General features: G+C 40.6%; 1 protein-coding gene across 5 annotated transcripts in view; it reads left to right on the top strand.

Annotated features, from left to right (window-relative positions):
* The window catches only part of ncam1a (neural cell adhesion molecule 1a), a 422,624-nt gene that overhangs the window by 344,846 nt on the left and 60,852 nt on the right, over nucleotides 1–16,926 (top strand). For 3 of the 5 annotated variants that reach the window (XM_049593047.1, XM_049593043.1, XM_049593045.1), the window contains 2 exons: nucleotides 4,054–4,179; nucleotides 12,739–12,786. In XM_049593047.1, coding sequence (XP_049449004.1) covers nucleotides 4,054–4,179; nucleotides 12,739–12,786 — 174 coding nt within the window. The remainder of the gene's footprint in view (nucleotides 1–4,053; nucleotides 4,180–12,738; nucleotides 12,787–16,926) is intronic. The other 2 variants (XM_049593044.1, XM_049593046.1) reach the window with 1 other exon arrangement.

Below are 16,926 nucleotides of genomic sequence, written 5' to 3'. Positions count from 1 at the left end.
TAGAAAAGCCGAGGAAACCAGCATGTGGAAATCATTGGTAAATTACTCCGGGCCAGCTGGAAATCTCATCTGAACATGAATGGTTTCTGCAGCAGCATCAGTTTTACTGATGCTGGTGGTGCTAAAAGCTCAGTTGTGAATTAATTTGGCCTTATGCTTTTTAGCTGTATTCATACAGTTTCCCCCAGCACTCACTTATGCATGTTTCATTCTGAAAGTCACTCTCATTGAGACGTAAATGTGAATCGCATTCAGAATTTTCTATGAGTCACTGTAACAGGAAAAAAAATCTCAGCCGTTTTGCATCAGCGCCTAGATTCATTCTCGGCCATGAAATGACCATACTTTCTGTTAAAGGGTGAGATACTAGCCAAGTGGCTTTTTAAGACAAAAGTCAAGAAACACATCTCTGTGTTTATCCTGATTGAAACCCTGTTTGCTTACATGATAATTACATTCATTCAGTAACTGCTTATCTTGTTAAGGAGTCGGTACAGTACCTTTGGAACCAAAAGTAACCCTTCAGACAAAGTACCGAGACCCTCAGTCTGTTTAGTGTTTCCACCACAGACAGTCCTCTTAAATGTGGGTGGAGTTGTTGTCACTCACTGCTCCGTCCAGCACTCGCTGTATTTCCTCATCAGAGGTGACACAGATGGAAGTCTGCACCTGGTTTATCATCCACAGAACGAGGCTGCATGCCAACATTTTCAGAACAAAATAGAACAGGCTGCAGTGAGAGTCTCTCTCCATGGGATATTTAAAAATAGCAGCTTTGTGCATTTAGTCCTTCTCAGGCAAGCTCAGGGGTTTAGTGTTGCTGTAGCCCACAGGAACGACGCTCCACAGTATGAACAGTGGTTACATGAGCCTCAAAACCAGACACAACTCAGCCCTGAGCAGAGTGACTGTCCTCTACTGACCAATCAGACTGCAGTCTTCACAGCTCCACCTTTTAGTACCAGATCTGTGTGCTAGGTACCCCAACAGAGGGGGGACCAGACATGGGGACGGTAAGGAACGGTTCTGTTGGCACCATCCGTAACTTATACAGTAGAAACGGAAAAAACATGTACCGAACTGAACTGTGCCGTACTGCTCGGTGGAAACAGGGCTATAGAGACAGACAACCATTCAACCATTTAGAGTCACCAATTAACCTGCATGTCTTTGAACTGTGAGAGGAAACCAGAGTACCTGGAGAAAACTCACGCTGACATGGGGAAAACATACAAACTCCACACAGAGGGGCTCCTCCACCCTGGGTCCAAAATGGGAGCCCTCTTGCTGTGAGATGACAATACTAACCTCTACACCAATGTGCCACCAATGATGAAAACAGTGTAGTACATTTTAATTTTGCAAAATGTTACCCTCCAGAAAAACAACAATTCTGCACTTTAAGGAATTCTTCACACATACAATTGAAGTTATAAAAATGCTTTCTTGTCAGGTGATTACTGGTTAATTGATTTTATCCATACAAATTGCATTAAAGATTACAGAAGCAGGTTTGCCTAATTGTTTTCAGTCTACTACACGTGACCCCCTTTGTGTTACAATTTATCTTGTTTTTCTTCTACATAAACCACTAATCATAAATCACAGAACCCTGCTGTGATTAGAGCTTGCCCTTTTCTTGGCATTAGCCCCTCATTATGCTGGACTGCTTAGCCCCTGTGCTCACTGGCCATTACAGGCAGATATTCTATTGGCCACAATCCGGACAATCTGTCTCTGTCTCACACTGGTGATTGAGTCTCCATGAATAATCAAGTTATATTCCAGTACTTTCCAGTCTGTCTGTGATGTCATGCTGCACGTGCAGTGTAATCATGAAACCTCAAAGCTTGCAGCTACTGCCTGCTCTGGATTTATGAGTGACTTCTAATGCAGGGGAACTAGATAATGATCACATTACCTAAGGTAAAGGAAGTACAGTCCCGTGTTTCCAAGTGAGATCAACATGTACACTATGATATATCAAAATGGTAATTTGGATCAAGCTACATTAGAGTACAGTTAAAATAAAGCAGCATGCTGTGCATTGCAGTGATGTAAAAGACCTGTATGACAGACTGAGTTGTCAGAGATCAACCTATACTTTGTTCAGTTTTATACTGATGATACGATCACCTAAGATATCATCTGAAGGGCTATTCTTGCTGTTTGCTCAACACAATTATCAGACACGACATGTAACAGAAAAGAAGTTTGTCCTACATAATGCTAAAACCTAGCATGATACAGAAAATATGCATGTACAGGGCCATGGACAAGTGAAATCCATTGCCAGCGCATATCATGAGATTGGCGTGAGAATTAAAAGTAAACCTGGGTGAAAGTAGAGATCATCCCTGGACAATAATGAGTTGTGTGTTTTGTAAATACGCTTTTTTCTTGACATTAAATATGTGAAAGCAGAGGATGGATAAAAACATAATTCAAGGTCAGTCAGGCAGGGATTTCTATTTATTGAAAATGACTTATGATGCGTATGCTGATGCTAATTGGTGTCCAAATAAAGAAAGAAAAAGATAATAGTTAATTACCAAATTAAATTATTATTATTTTTTTTTTCAGTTTCTTATAGTTTTTTTTTTCAGTGGAAAGTGAGATAGTATACAACAGTAGATGCATTTGAAAATAGGATTAACAGGAAATACATAAGCCACTAGACTACACTGACAAAAAGAGTAGTTCTACTTAGTAAAACACAGGAGTTGCTGATATACGATACAATGCGATACGAGACGATACGATATGATACAGCCTCTATATTGGTTAGTGTATTGGTTCAAACAGAGTAAAAGTATTCAAATATAACGCACACTTACACTGATATTGATATTTTTAGGTGGCTAAAATACATTTTGCTGCAGCCTGGTCAACAACAGTACCTCCAATGAACTCTTCAGAGTCTGTTTGTGTTTGCAAACCAATGCTGAAGAATCCAAATTGTTTCAAATGGCCGAAGGATTGGCTGCAACATTCAGATCTTTAAAAAACGTTTGATTCAGTTCTTATTGTGTCAGTTTTATTTGTAAGTGTGGCTGCGACAGTAATTTTTGTCTTATTTTAATGATGAGATGTGTTTGCTGTAGTGTCAAAGTGCTCGATATAAAAAGAGCAGCAAAAAGTCTGATTGATGTTATTGGTATTTTTAAGGAAAGAGGGTAAAAAGAGCATTTAGTCTCCGTATCAGTAGACTCAGTTTATCAAAGAAGATAGCAAAGCAGCACAGTACATAAAATAAGCACAGCAGAAACATCAGATAGGTCACAATAAAGTGTTTAACTTTATCTCTTTAAACATTACAGTTAAATTTAAAAATGACAAATGAAATAAACAAGTTTGCCAATTTCACATATCTCTGCAATCGGAATCCTGACTGTCTGCCTGGAAGTGATTGTTGTTGGTAGGATGATGTCAAGCTGATTCAGTCTGTAAACAAACAGAAGACAAAAAAGCAAAACCAGAAAATTGTAATACTCCATTAATTACCACAAAATGGTTCCTAGTCCACTTGAGTTCTACAGAGAGTAACGATACAAATGAATATCAACAGCCATCTAATATGGCAGAATCAATGGAACAGGGAAAGGCAAAAAGAAATGCCAGAGAAAAAGTGAAATATGTGACAACCACCACAAGTCAGCAATAACTGAAACAAAATAACATCTTTGTGAGATTTATCAGTTTTTGTTCCAGTGAGTTTCAGAAAGAAAATCTATATTTACTTATGTGGACCTATCACAGACTGTCTTCCCAAGGAAAAAACGACTGCATCAGATCTTTGGTTAAATGCCTAAAAAGGCCTATGTTTACATTTTTCAAACAAAGCATTGTTCTCTAGTTACTCACAAAAGACTGACATATTGCATGAATAACAGACGGCTAAGCTTTAATTTAGCCTCCACACACAGTTAACCATAACAGATGTTGTTACACCTCACGCACATAAAGAACAAACAACACATTGTGCCTTTATTTTCTGTTCATTCTTGGTTCCCTGTACACCTGCATGGACTAACACCCACTTGCCTCCAACAGACATGACCACGATCACCATTGTTGGCCTGAAGCCAGAGACCACCTATGAGGTCAAGATGTCAGCCATCAACGGCAAGGGCGAAGGCGAGAGCAGCCCGGCCAGGACTTTCAAGACCGAGCCAGTCCGTAAGTACCGCCCTCGCTGCTCATGTCCTTGCCCTCAGTAAGCGCTCCTCTGACCCCGTTGCTTTGAACCTAATGCTGTTGCTCACTCCACCGCCTGCTCACGTCTAGCTGAGCCCAGATGCTTTCACCCCTACTCTCCTCTATTCTCCAGCCAAACCCCCCGGTGCAGTCTTTTTCCAGCCAGGCCAGAAGGAACCACGATTCACAATGCCACTTCATAATCCAACTTGGTTAATAGTGTTAACTGTGCAAAGCATAATCTGTGTGTCTTTATCACTGGGCAGTATTGTGTAATGTGTCTCTGTCCTCATGAATGTTTGCAGCGGGGAAGGCGGAGCATGCCTCCTTCCATTTCGCATTGCTCTGTCTTTTTAGCTCACAAGTCAGGTGATTTAGTGAAAGCTTTCTGGAAAGTACTTGTGCATTTCTAAGGCTGATTTATACCTCAGTGTGAAGAAGTGTCAGCTTTGTATTTATAGTTCAGTGACAGCGCACATTGTTAATATAGCAGCCAGGGGTCAAGCCCTACTGAAGGTTGTTTATATTTCGTGAAGGAAGTGGCAGCGTATGATGAAATGTTGGAGGCGGAGGGAATTTTCTATCTCGCTGTGTTTGTGGGAAAGTAGAAAGAGTCACCTTAACGGAACAAGGGAGATACAAGAACACCTACTTGTCAGGCAGATGAGGGGAGTTCTGACCATGTCACATTTCATCGTCACCCACCACAGCTTTGACACCAGTTTGCAGGATGTTTTGGAGCAACTTGCTGTCACCCTCCGTGTTCTCACCTTTTAAGTCCTTTTTGGTGAATAATCTGGCGTCAAATCACAGCTGTGTTAGACATATGGCATCGGCTGCATCCTAACAGCAAAGAGCAGGTGCGCAACACCTGTCATCACCAATCAGAATGTGCTGGCTTGACATTAAATGCATCAGTTTTGTGTTTATTACATGCGACAACATGTCAGCTAATGCTTTCTCATTGAATGATAAAAGGGGCCGAAAGAAGTGGGGACGGAAAGATAAGATTTCATTGATACCAGTGCCATTATTGATTCGGTCTGTCAGTTTGGGTCTTCATCAATTTCTTCATTGATTCTTGATCAATCCTCTGTGTAGAAAAAACGTAGGCATGCACAGGTTTTCTAAAATGGATGAAATAAGAGACTATCTATACAGCATTTGTTTTCATTTCGGTTTTCTTAGTCAAAGATCAAACCTGTCTGTGTGGTGCTGATGTAATTACAACAGGATATTTGCCCTCAGTAAGGGACCTGCTGCTCGGTTGGGAAGCAGTAACACTGCGTTGACTGTCAAATACATGGCATTCCTGGAATTTAGGCCCGTGTTGTGTAGACAGATGTTTCAGCATATTGCTGATGTTTTCAGCCTCACTTGAAATTATCATTTTACAGACATTACAAGCAGCACTGTTGTCATTTTTTATTTTTTATTTTCAGTGAAGCCACACTTTAAACCGTTTCTTCCTCTCTCCTGACTCCTGTTGGTTGCAGGCTTCCAGCAGTTTAGAAGCATGAGTTTGAAGCCATTAGTTTTCGCAACTGTCGGCATCGTTTAAAGGAATTGATAAGCTCGGAGACATGTGATTCCAATGGACTGGATAGTTTAGAAACAATTCTCAAATGGAACCAGTTCAAGATTACTGTCCTGATATAGAAGTCCAAAAATTGCTCTTATACTGAAGCTGAGAGGGTGCCTCCCATACAGAGGAGAACAGTTTTCTCCAACATCTGATTGACCAACATGTTCTCATCCCAAGTTGTCACATATCACCGCTTTGTCAGTGGCCTTTCATGTCTACATATGGACCTTTTTCACAGCAGACATTTTGACTTCTGTCAGCAGAAAAAGCACAGGTGAAATTGATAACATTAAGGATGGCTGAGTTCCATTCAGCGTCCCAATAAGCTAGTAACATTTAGCCAACATGGACAATACCAGGGTCTCCCCAAAGTGGAACGCAGCTGTCATTAGTGTCATTGAACACACCTGTGTTGCTCCTACTCTGACGTGTCAAAATGTCTGCCGTGAAAAAGGTCTATTACACACTAGGTATCTTCCTGTGTCTGCCGTTGATGTTCTGGGATGCTGCCACTAATGCCAGGATGTCAACAAAAGTATATAGTCAGTTTTAGGCAACAAAAGCACGTAGTTAGGTTTACAAAAACATCATGATTTGGCTCTACATTCATACAAGAAGCAAACACCAGGCTCCTGGGTAAAAGTCCATGGTTTGTTGGACCCATCCACCACCACTCTTCCCTGCCCTATAGGGACTTTCCAGGTCCTTAAATTACGTTGTTACTGGCAGAATTTTTACCCGACCCCATTCTTATCATACGGCCGCCACTGTTGCCATCTGGCCAGGTTATGAACTGACATCGCCTGTCCGGATATATACTGCTGCAACAAGTGCCAAACGTCGGCATATCATTACACTCCAAAAGGTTACGTCTGGTGGAATTACAAACTGATGCCGCCTGCTGGTATATCATACAGCTGCGAAAGTTGGCTTTTGGCGTCAGGTGTCACCGGCAAAGCGGCGGTATCGGACGACTTCAGAATGAGAACGGCTGGATTTACATTGCAGTGCAGTAAGTGTTTCATAAAATACCACATATCATAGAATAACTTTTCACATTGTAACATGAGAAAAGAGCCTCACTTCCTGACAGCAATAAGTATGATAATTGGAGGCTACATACTGTAGGTCTTTTTCCGAATGTTTGATTACAGAGTTATGATGAGGTGAGAAACTTGCAGTTTCAAGGATAATTCTGCTTTATTGCAGCTTTGGTATTATTTTCATGGTGTCAGTTATCATTTGTATGAGGTATGAAGACATTATATCAGCCAAAATAATTTCCAAGAACAAAGCAACATTGAACAAAGTCAGGAAACATGAGCAGTAAAATGATCAAAAATGTTGTAGTCAAGACAACAGTTTAGCCAGATGATCGAAACCCTTTTATTTGGAGGTCAAATCCAAATTGATTGCAACAGAAATGTTGGTAAGAATCCCTAATTGGACTAGATATGGACAAGAGATATGCATGCTCAACTATAGTAAGCACAGCGGGTCAAAATTAAGCCAGAGAGTTGGGCTGTAAAATACTATGGTTGTTTAGAATGGACAGTCTGGTTAATGATTTTATTTTGTTTTTGTTTTCGGATTGTCTGACTCATCTGTGTTTCTTGTCCTGTCAGACTGTGTTCCCAATTTCTTTGGTGGGTTACATGATGATTATTACTGATAGAAATGATGACCCAAACTTCTAAAATAAGACCCAAATCATGATAAACCAGAATTATCCTTAAATCCTTCTCTCCACTGCAGAGCGACTTTTCCAGGCTGCAATTAGAAGGCAACAGACCTATTTCTCAGTCAGCGTTTCAAATCAGGGTCATGAATAAATCTTTGTTTTAGTTTGTACCAGCCTCTGTGTCACGCTTCCATCTGTGCTTCATCACCCTGCTGCTTCTGTAGAAAAAGCCCTCCTCAGCATCCTCCTTATTTTGCCTGATTCCCTAAAGAGAGAGTCGTTGTCCTACTTCAAGATGTCTCAGCAAAAATCAGTGTCTGATGTATTATTTGAGGTTACACTAGATTGTTTTTTTCAGATGTGTAAACTTGGGATTGAGGTTAAACATTTAGCTACAGAAGTTAAATCAAAAAAGGACATGTAGAAATTAGCTTAGATTGTTTGCTATTGTCATATAAATGGACCTATTATGCTTTTCCTTATTTTCTGTTTTATAAACAAATTGTAACAATGTTGGATGTTCATTTTTAACCTGGAAAAAAATTCAAGCGAGGTAAAAATATGGAAAAGTAATGTCTGTGAGCATAAATCTCAGGCTTTAGACTGTTCTGAATCCTCTGTTTCCAATGCTCTTTTATTCTTTGGAGACATGATGACATCAGCTGGGACAGATTTTTTTTACAGGGTCATCTGCTCCAGGCACTTTACTGTACGTAGCCTACACTGCTACATGTAGCTACATGCAACCTCTGTTGCGAATGTTGTTATTTTTTCCATGACTTTGAATCATATTCCTACTGCATCATATTCGGCTGTGAAGATTTCGGTTTAGAAGCTTTAATTGGAGATTTTTCACGGTAGAAAAGTGCCAGTGTACTCTGTTATAGTCATTCCTCAGCTGTAATGATGGTGCAGGGATACCTGGATACAGAAGACCCTGAAACCAGGCCCTCAGGAAGTGCGCCGGGCTTTGAAGCCAATTTTCGTATAGCAGCCAAACAATGAAATTACAATTTTATGATGCCACTGGGCCCAGAAAGACTTTTTCCCACAGACTTACAATGGGAAGGAGACATCTCTAAATCAGTGGATACATTATGTCAAGCATCATAACCCCTGTGAAATGACTCATTTTACTATTAATGGATTTGATATATTCAGTACAATAACATTTGGAAAGTCCAGAAGAGCCACAAGAATAACTAGTTCTATCCCTGTTCCATTTAGCGGAGCACTAAACCAGAAGTAGCTGGTTCAGCCGGCGGAAGTCTTTAGTGTGCCTGTTCTATGGACCCAGTGATGCAAAAGCAGCACTGATCATCTGGGTCACTTTATACGTTGCAGTTGAACGTTCTTGGCTTCATGCACCACTGAGCAACTTTCATAGGAATGAACAGGGTCCCACCTCCAACACTGTATCAAGCAGTGTTTCTCAAAATCACGGATGCTCCCTTGGTAGAATGTCTTCTTCCAAGTCTCGTCCTACAGAGACTAGGCAAGACTTCTTTCTAGCATTCGGTGAACACATATTAGAAGAGGCTAGCAATTGCCCAGGTGTGTGTGTGTCACTGAAGAAGAAAGAATTGAGGGTACTTAATGCTGCTGAGGATACAAACATGCATCCTTGAAAATTCTCTGAAGGAAGGACTCGGTTCTCAGGTAGAATTCAAAGGATCCGTGACGCTGGAACAGTCCTTTGGCGAGATTCAGTGACATAGCCTCCTTGAAATTCCGACGTTCAAGGATCCTTCCTTGACTTTGAGAATCACTAAAGGTCTCTTTATACATCCATGCTGGAGATGCTGACCAGTCATAGCTGACATGGCTTTTTCAGTAGGGGGGTTTAAAGAGACAGGCGCTAAAACAGAGTTCTGGCACCTAGTAGCATTATAGCAGAAACCCAAATTCAAGCATGAACCCAAAACTAAGCATAATAGGTCCCATTTAATGTGTTGTATTACATTACAGTCGCATGTGATTGCCATTTAGAAACCCAATGGATCTTAGAAGAGAACACTGAATCCCTGCCATGACCAAAGTCATATTTTAGCACAAGGTCATTAAAAAGACACATTTCTAATTTCGAGGGTAATACAGTAGAAGTATTATCACAGTCATATTAAGCTGTACAACAAAGGGAAGCAAGATTTGCAGCAGACAGAAATTCCAGTAAGACACAGTAGCAGTGTGACAGTGGGTTAATGATGTGGCCCTCTTTCATTGTTCATATTTCTCATTTCATTGTCTTTGTTTCTGCTTTTTGTTTTATTGTTTTCTCATCATGGTTTTCCATCTGTTCTGTATTCCACTGGACCTCTCAGGGTATTCTTTCACAAGTAAGTTTCATTTTCTCCTGTCTTGTCTGCTTTATTTTCCTCATGATTCTATCTTCACTGCATTTATTTGCTTTACTGTGACCATTCTGTCTGTATTAGGACATTGCTTTGAATTTTAAAGAATGAAACATTCCACAGAAGTCATCATCCAAACCCACAAAACCTGGAATCTTCGTTTCCCTACATAATGATACTCATATCATTAACTGTTCTACTAATTTTCCAGAGGGCAGTCCATTCGGTAACTCTAATGAAGCTTCAGGTTTGTTTAGCAGTGTCATAGACTGATATGACAGTGTTACAGTACAGTCTATAGCAAGTGTGCTATTTGTACCCCAGTCCTTAGTGTTACCCTTGCTTCTTTAGTATTACTTGCTCGTAGTTTTCAGACTTTCTTTCGGTGTCTCCCTAGAATAAGGTATATTGTACTTGTGCACTGCAGCAGTTCAGCCAATGGGTGTTAGATCATGTCTTTAAAGATGGTATGCTGTCTTCAGAGACCACAAAGAGGCATACACTTGTATTATCATGTGGTAATTAACATGGAATTAGAATATTTACCAGTACTAATGTTAAAAGCAGGGCGACCTTGCACATAAATTGCCCCATGTGGAATCATAAGGTTTAAATATTCAGGCCTTCAATTCCCTGAAATCTTTAGGATTCCAATTTGTGCTTGTGGTGTGCTTTTATTTTGGCATTGTAATTTGGCCATTAGACTTGATGACAGTGTCTCAGAGGTTACCAGGATGCATAATAAGAAAGGCTGTAAATAGCTTCCTCGTTTCTGTTAAGGTGCAGGTGGTGAAGAGCTGCAGCTGTCTTTGGGCAGGGCATATGCTTACTGCTGCATCTTCTCTGTTGCTGTATAGCATTCAGATTTGGACCAATGAGTTACGTATAAGCATTTCCAAACATTACCTTTGGCATTGTTTTGGTTTCAGGAGAATAACAGTGTGTGTGTGTGGTGCTTGTAAGTGTGTTATGCTTCAGAAGAGTGTAGGCTAGACTTTGTAGAAATCTGACAAGTTAGAACTAATTGCTAGTTGTTGCTGTAAACGAAACTGCAAGTACCAAAACAAAAGGCTGTTGGCATAGGTACAAAAGGAAAGGAAGCGGACGCTGTACTTTCACTGCTGAACAAATCAGAAGGCAGCACAGGATGCTCAACAAGCAACTGAAGTCTTACAAGCACTGCAGAAATAGTTTGCTTTGTTTCCACGTGAAGCTCTCTTATTGCCTACAGGCAATAGCTCTAAAGTTATTGGGGAACCTATTCTGTTTTAAGTGATACACTGTACTTTGGGGAAATTTGTTCTCAACATTACCCCCATCTTAAATATTAAGGAGCAGTGGGCAGCCAAAGTCCATCATCAGAGGACCATTTCCTGTTCTGAAGCCAAGGCCTTGGTCAAAGGCAATGGCAGTAGCTCTCAACACCTCAGGCAACACATTCTCATCCCAAGTCATCACATATTGCCGCTTTGATAGTGGACCTTCACGTCTACATATTATGCGCTAGGTATCCTTCTGCTGTCGACAATCCAGGACTCCACAACCAAAGCCAGGACCTCAACAAAAGCACATTTCTAGGTTTAGGCAACAAAAGAAAGTATCAACCAACGGCAGAATGTCAATAGAAGCACAGGGTTAGGTTTAGGCAACAAAAGCACATGGTTAGGTTTAGGCAACAAAAGTGGGTGGTTAGGTTTAGGCAACAAAAGCACATAGTTAGGTTAAGGCAACATTAGCACACAGTAAGGTTTAGGCAACAAAAGCACATGGTTAGGTTTAGGCAACAAAAGCACATGGTTAGGTTTAGGCAACAAAAGTGGGTGGTTAGGTTTAGGCAACAAAAGCACATGGTTAGGTTAAGGCAACATTAGCACACAGTTAGGTTTAGGCAACAAAAGTGGGTGGTTAGGTTTAGGCAACAAAAGTGGGTGGTTAAGTTTAAGCAACAAAGGCGGGTGGTTAGATTTAGGCAACAAAAGCAGTGGTTAGGTTTAGGCAACAAAAGCACATGATTAGGGTTGGGCAACAAAAGCTCATGGTTAGGTTTAGGCAACAAAAGTGGGTGGTTAGGTTTATTCAACAACCCTAACCCTGCAACAAAAGCATGTGGTTTAGGAAAAAGCGAACATTGGGCTCCCAGGTTAAAGTCTGGAGTTTCTTGGAGCCATCCATCACCCCACCTGCCCACCCTATAGGGACATTCCAGTTCCTTATGTTACGTTGTTACCACTGGTGTTTTAAACTGTAACCATCTAGTGGTGTATCATACGGCCACCGCAGTTGCTATCTGGCCACGTTATGAACTGCTGACCGGCAGCATATTGTAACAGGGCAGAGCAGCCTCAGTTTGTAACACGCCTGCCCTGCGGCATACCATACCACTGCAAAAGGTGGCTTTTGGCATCTGTGTCATTGACAAAGGGGTGGTATTTGATGACTTCAGAATGAGAACAGCCTGCCTCAGGCACTGACTTCTCTGTAGCTGTTTAAACATAAAATATAAGTCCTTATGGGAATTAAACAGTGTTTTTTAGTGTGTGGTATTAGATTTGGGTTTTGTAACTAAGTATCTATTATTATGATGATAACAAGTATTTCAGTTATGTCGTAGAGTAACTACCTGAGCCCTGCTGTCAGCCAAAACACTGTTGTCCCAGCTTCCCCTCTTCCTCTTGCAAAGTTTGAATTAACATGTCTCGGCTCAAAGGGACATTCCAGTTACACAGGATGCAATGCAAGAAGGCAATGTATGTGATGTTGGACCACAGTGGTTGAAAAACAAGAGGAGACATACTGTTCCACAGGAATGTTCCAGAGGAATTCCTTATCACCAAGAGAGTATAAAAACAAAAGTGACCCAGCACTGAGTTGCTCTTGTTGAGGAGAGCTCCTGCTCCTCTCACCATGTTTTCACCATCTTTCAGTTTCGTCAGAGGTCCCACCCCCTATTGCTGCCACCAGTATGGCCCGTAGTGAGTATGCCAGTCGCGCAGTGTGCAGTGTGTCTCTCTTCACCTCTATCTCTCTTACCTGCTTGGCCTCACAGTTTAGTGTAGATGTTCATTTATTTCTGGTGTGGCACGTAGGAGAGCTCACACACTACCTCTGTAGAGCCATGTGAAAATCAGTTTGGCAACTTAGTAGCTTTGCTAACAGTCTTGAAATGTCATAGTGTGATTTTACTAACATTTGTCGAGGACCTGAAGGTTGCCGTTCTAACAGCCTGACTATAGTGCCGTGTATGACATAATTAACACAATGTGTCTGTTCATGAAGGTGTGAATCACAGTACATATTTAAGACTCCTCTGACTGTGGAGCAGTGACTTTAGAGTAGGTTATACTGAGTTTGCTGTGATGTGTTAATTTGTGAAAATGGAGATGTTCTTCAGATCAGTGGCTATGCTAATACTGAAGTACTATTGTTAGAGATGGCGAGTATCATGTCATTAATTTGTAAGTTGATTAATAGTAAACCAATAACACTGTATCACACATAAATGTGGCACACAATATTGTGGCATAAACAGTGAGTGATAGTAGGCTCCATGCCAACACCTGACGTTGTGTTTGTGCTATGTAGAATTTACTCCATTTACCATTTTCAGACTGTAATTTCAACATCAAAATTCATGTAAACTCAAGTCAAGTCTGTCATTCAAGGTCACTAAACACTAATTTCATCATGGACACTATCTCATGTCCAAAACACACCATGTCAGAGTGTATTTAGTTTGCAAATCAAACTACTAATTTGTAACGCATACATTCGCCATATTGGATTGTGACATGGCAGGAGTGCTTATTGTTATGACCACTGATTGGTTTGGAAATCATCTTTTCTCCTCAAACATTTTTTGTTTTTATCTATTGGTTCATTTGTGCCACGCTGACAATCTACCTTGATATATGACTGTACCAAAAAAAGAAGGTGCAACTCTGTGAAAGTGTATTTTTCCCCACTTCCTACTATAACCCAAATTCCAAAAAGGTTGTGACACTGTTTAAATCGTAAATAAAAACAGAATGCAATGACTTCCAAATCTGTTTTAACCTGTATTTGGTTGAATACAGTACAAAGACAAGATTTTTGATGTTCATGCCAAACTTTATTGTTTTTTTGTAAATATACACTCATTCTGAATTTGATATCTGTGACACGTCTCATAAAAGTTAGGACAGGAGCCATAAAAGACTGGGAAAGTTGTGAAATGCCCTCCCAAAAATACCTGCTTATAACATTCCATACGTTAATTAGTAATTGAATTAAGTATCATTTTTGGGTATAAAAGAGGCATCCTCACAAGACTCAATTGTTCAAAAGCAAGGATGGTCACTCTGTGAAAAACTGCGTAGGCAAACAGTCCAACAGTTTAAAAGAACAGCCTTTCTCAAAGCAAAATTGCAAGAAATTCATGGATTCAATCCATATTATCATGAAAAGTTTCAGAGAATCCGGAGAAATCTCTCCTGAAAACCAATTTAAAATCCTTCAGGCAGCACTGAATTAAAAACCAATTTGACTGTATAAAGGATATTACTACATGGGCTCAGGAGCACTTTAGAAAACCATTGTCAGTGAACAGTTCATCGCTGTATTTATGAATGCTAGTTAAAACTCTACCATGCAAAGTGAAAGCCAGATATCAACAACATCCAGAAACAGTGCCTTCTCTGAGCCTGAGCTTATCTGAGACGGACTGACACAAAGTGGTCTGACCAGTCCATCATGGACGTTGTGTCCTCTGGGCTAACGAGGAAAAGAACCATCCAGATTGTTACCAGCTCAAAATTCAAAGCATCTGTGATGGTATGGAGGTGTGTTAGTGCCCATGGCATCATGGGTAACCTCACATCTGTGAGGGCTCCATGAATGCTGAAAGGTACATACAGGTTTTGGAGCAACATATGCTGCCATCCAGACGATGTCTTTTTCAGGGACGTCCCTGCTTATTCCAGCGAGACAGTGAGACACATTGTGTATGTGTTCCAACAGCGTGGCGTCATAGTGACAGGTACCAGACTGGCCTGCCTGCAGTCCACACCTGTCTCCTACTGAACATATGTGGAACATTATGAAGCACAAGACACGACAACAGAGAACTTGGACTGTTGAGGCACTGAAGTCGTATATAAAGCAGAAGTTTAAGGAATTTCACTTTGAAAATTTCAACAGTAGTGTCCTCAGTTCCCAAACACTAACTATGTGTCGTTAAAAGAAAAGTTGATGTCACACATTGGTAAACATGCTTCTGTTCTACCTTATTTGGAACGTGTCACAGGCATCATATTCAGAATGAGTGTTTATTTACCAAAAACAATAAAGTTTATCAGTGTGAACATCAAACATCTCGTCTTTCTACCGTATTCAATCGAATGTGGGTCAAAAAGCATTTGCATTCTGTTTTTATTTACATTTTACACAGCGTCCCAACTTTTTTGGCATTGGGGTTGTACATACCAAACCTGTCTGTGCCTCTCTCAATATTCTAGTTGTTACAAAAAACCTCTCTTGTCACTGCAGACTTTGACTTCTCTTGACAGCCCTGCCAAGCCTTGTTTGTCATTGTGTCCATTCAGGTCGGACACAATTCTAGATCATTTGTCAATCATGACAGCGTAGCTCACGCTAGTCTCGAGGATTTGGCCTGTCTATGCAGACAGTAATGCAAAGCACATTCTTGCACTGCTGCGGCAGTGTGTCCTCAGTGACACAACCAGGAAACACACTGAGCCAGGCTTGCTTTGCCATTGAAATAACGCAGAGGTGACTGACACTGATCAGCAACACCTACACGCCCCTGCTGATCCATTTATCATATATTGTGCAAAGACCCAGTAAAATTATAACTGATCGCCCCTTTAAGCAACTAACCCATCTGACTGCTTATTGCTTTAATTCCTAAAGCAACATCTGAGGTAACAGCGTGTCAACATATATGATTGTGTGTTTGGTAAAAGGTTACAGGACTAATATGTTGTATGTCTGTTGCTGCTTGTTTTAAATGAGATCCTGATGTACTGTATGACAATCATATGTGGTTGCAGGGTTCTTAACCAAATCTCTCTTTGTGAACTAATACCATGTGGCTTTATGTTAGATCCAGTAGGATGTAGCTGTTCATGGTGTGTCTTCTGCAAGTGCATCACTCAGAGCAAATGCCACAAATGCTTGTAGACCATGCAGACTTTATTTCTCCTGATGTTTCATGTGTCCGTACTGTTGTCTGCTGTGTTGTGTCTCATGTTTAGCTGACGTGGTTTGTATTCTCAAAGCTGCAGAGTTTCCTCTGTTCTTTTTGTGACCCTGATTTCTTGTTTGTCACAGGGACCAGACACACTGCTGTGTTTTTCTGTTATATCTTTAATTTGTCTTGAATGGCAGTCATGCACTGACTATAGTTCAAATTCAGATTGGGCTTTTTATGGAAAACTTGGATGAAAAGAAATCTGTCAGAGGAAACGCTGTTAATTTTCTGGATGAATGAGGCAATTCTAGATGTCCAGTTTTGGTTGTATCCAAATTTATTTATTTTTTTGACATATTTCCATAAACCAAAACTTAAAGTCTGGAGCTGCTTCATATATTCAGCAACGTGTTTATTTTAATATGTATTCAACAAAAAATTCAACAATTTCTGTATTTTTCTTGGTTGTTTGTGTTCCTTTTCTGTGATATTGTCTTTAACATTCTTGTTCATTTGTTTATTCCGTTGACATGTTTTCATCATTTCACAAATGTTTTGTGCGTTTTCCATGTGCCCCTGCGCCCCCCGCCCCTCCCCACCCTCCTTCTCCTGTATTTTCCTTTCAACCGATCATGTGCGTGCACATCATGTGACTTTGTCATGTGGCTCTTGCATGGTGCTGATGATGTCGTCTTCGCTGGCCAACAGAAGGTAATTTTTGTTTTTTGTTTAGTTTGAGATCATAGGATCAGTCATGGTCACTGAGTTTGTTAAACTAGATTCAGAGGCAGCTTTATTTGGCCATTTTTCATCCATCGGCAGGTCATCAGAAATATAATTATTTTGTAGTAAACATTCACTATTTCACCCCGACAAATTTTCATCATCTCATTTTCATCGCCTCTCTTCCATCCAACCCACTATG

This window comes from Epinephelus fuscoguttatus, linkage group LG12, assembly GCF_011397635.1.
Source record: "Epinephelus fuscoguttatus linkage group LG12, E.fuscoguttatus.final_Chr_v1".
Lineage (NCBI taxonomy): Eukaryota > Metazoa > Chordata > Actinopteri > Perciformes > Serranidae > Epinephelus > Epinephelus fuscoguttatus.
The sequence above is the reverse complement of the archived record's forward strand: the minus strand, read 5'-3'. Positions and strand labels throughout refer to the sequence as shown.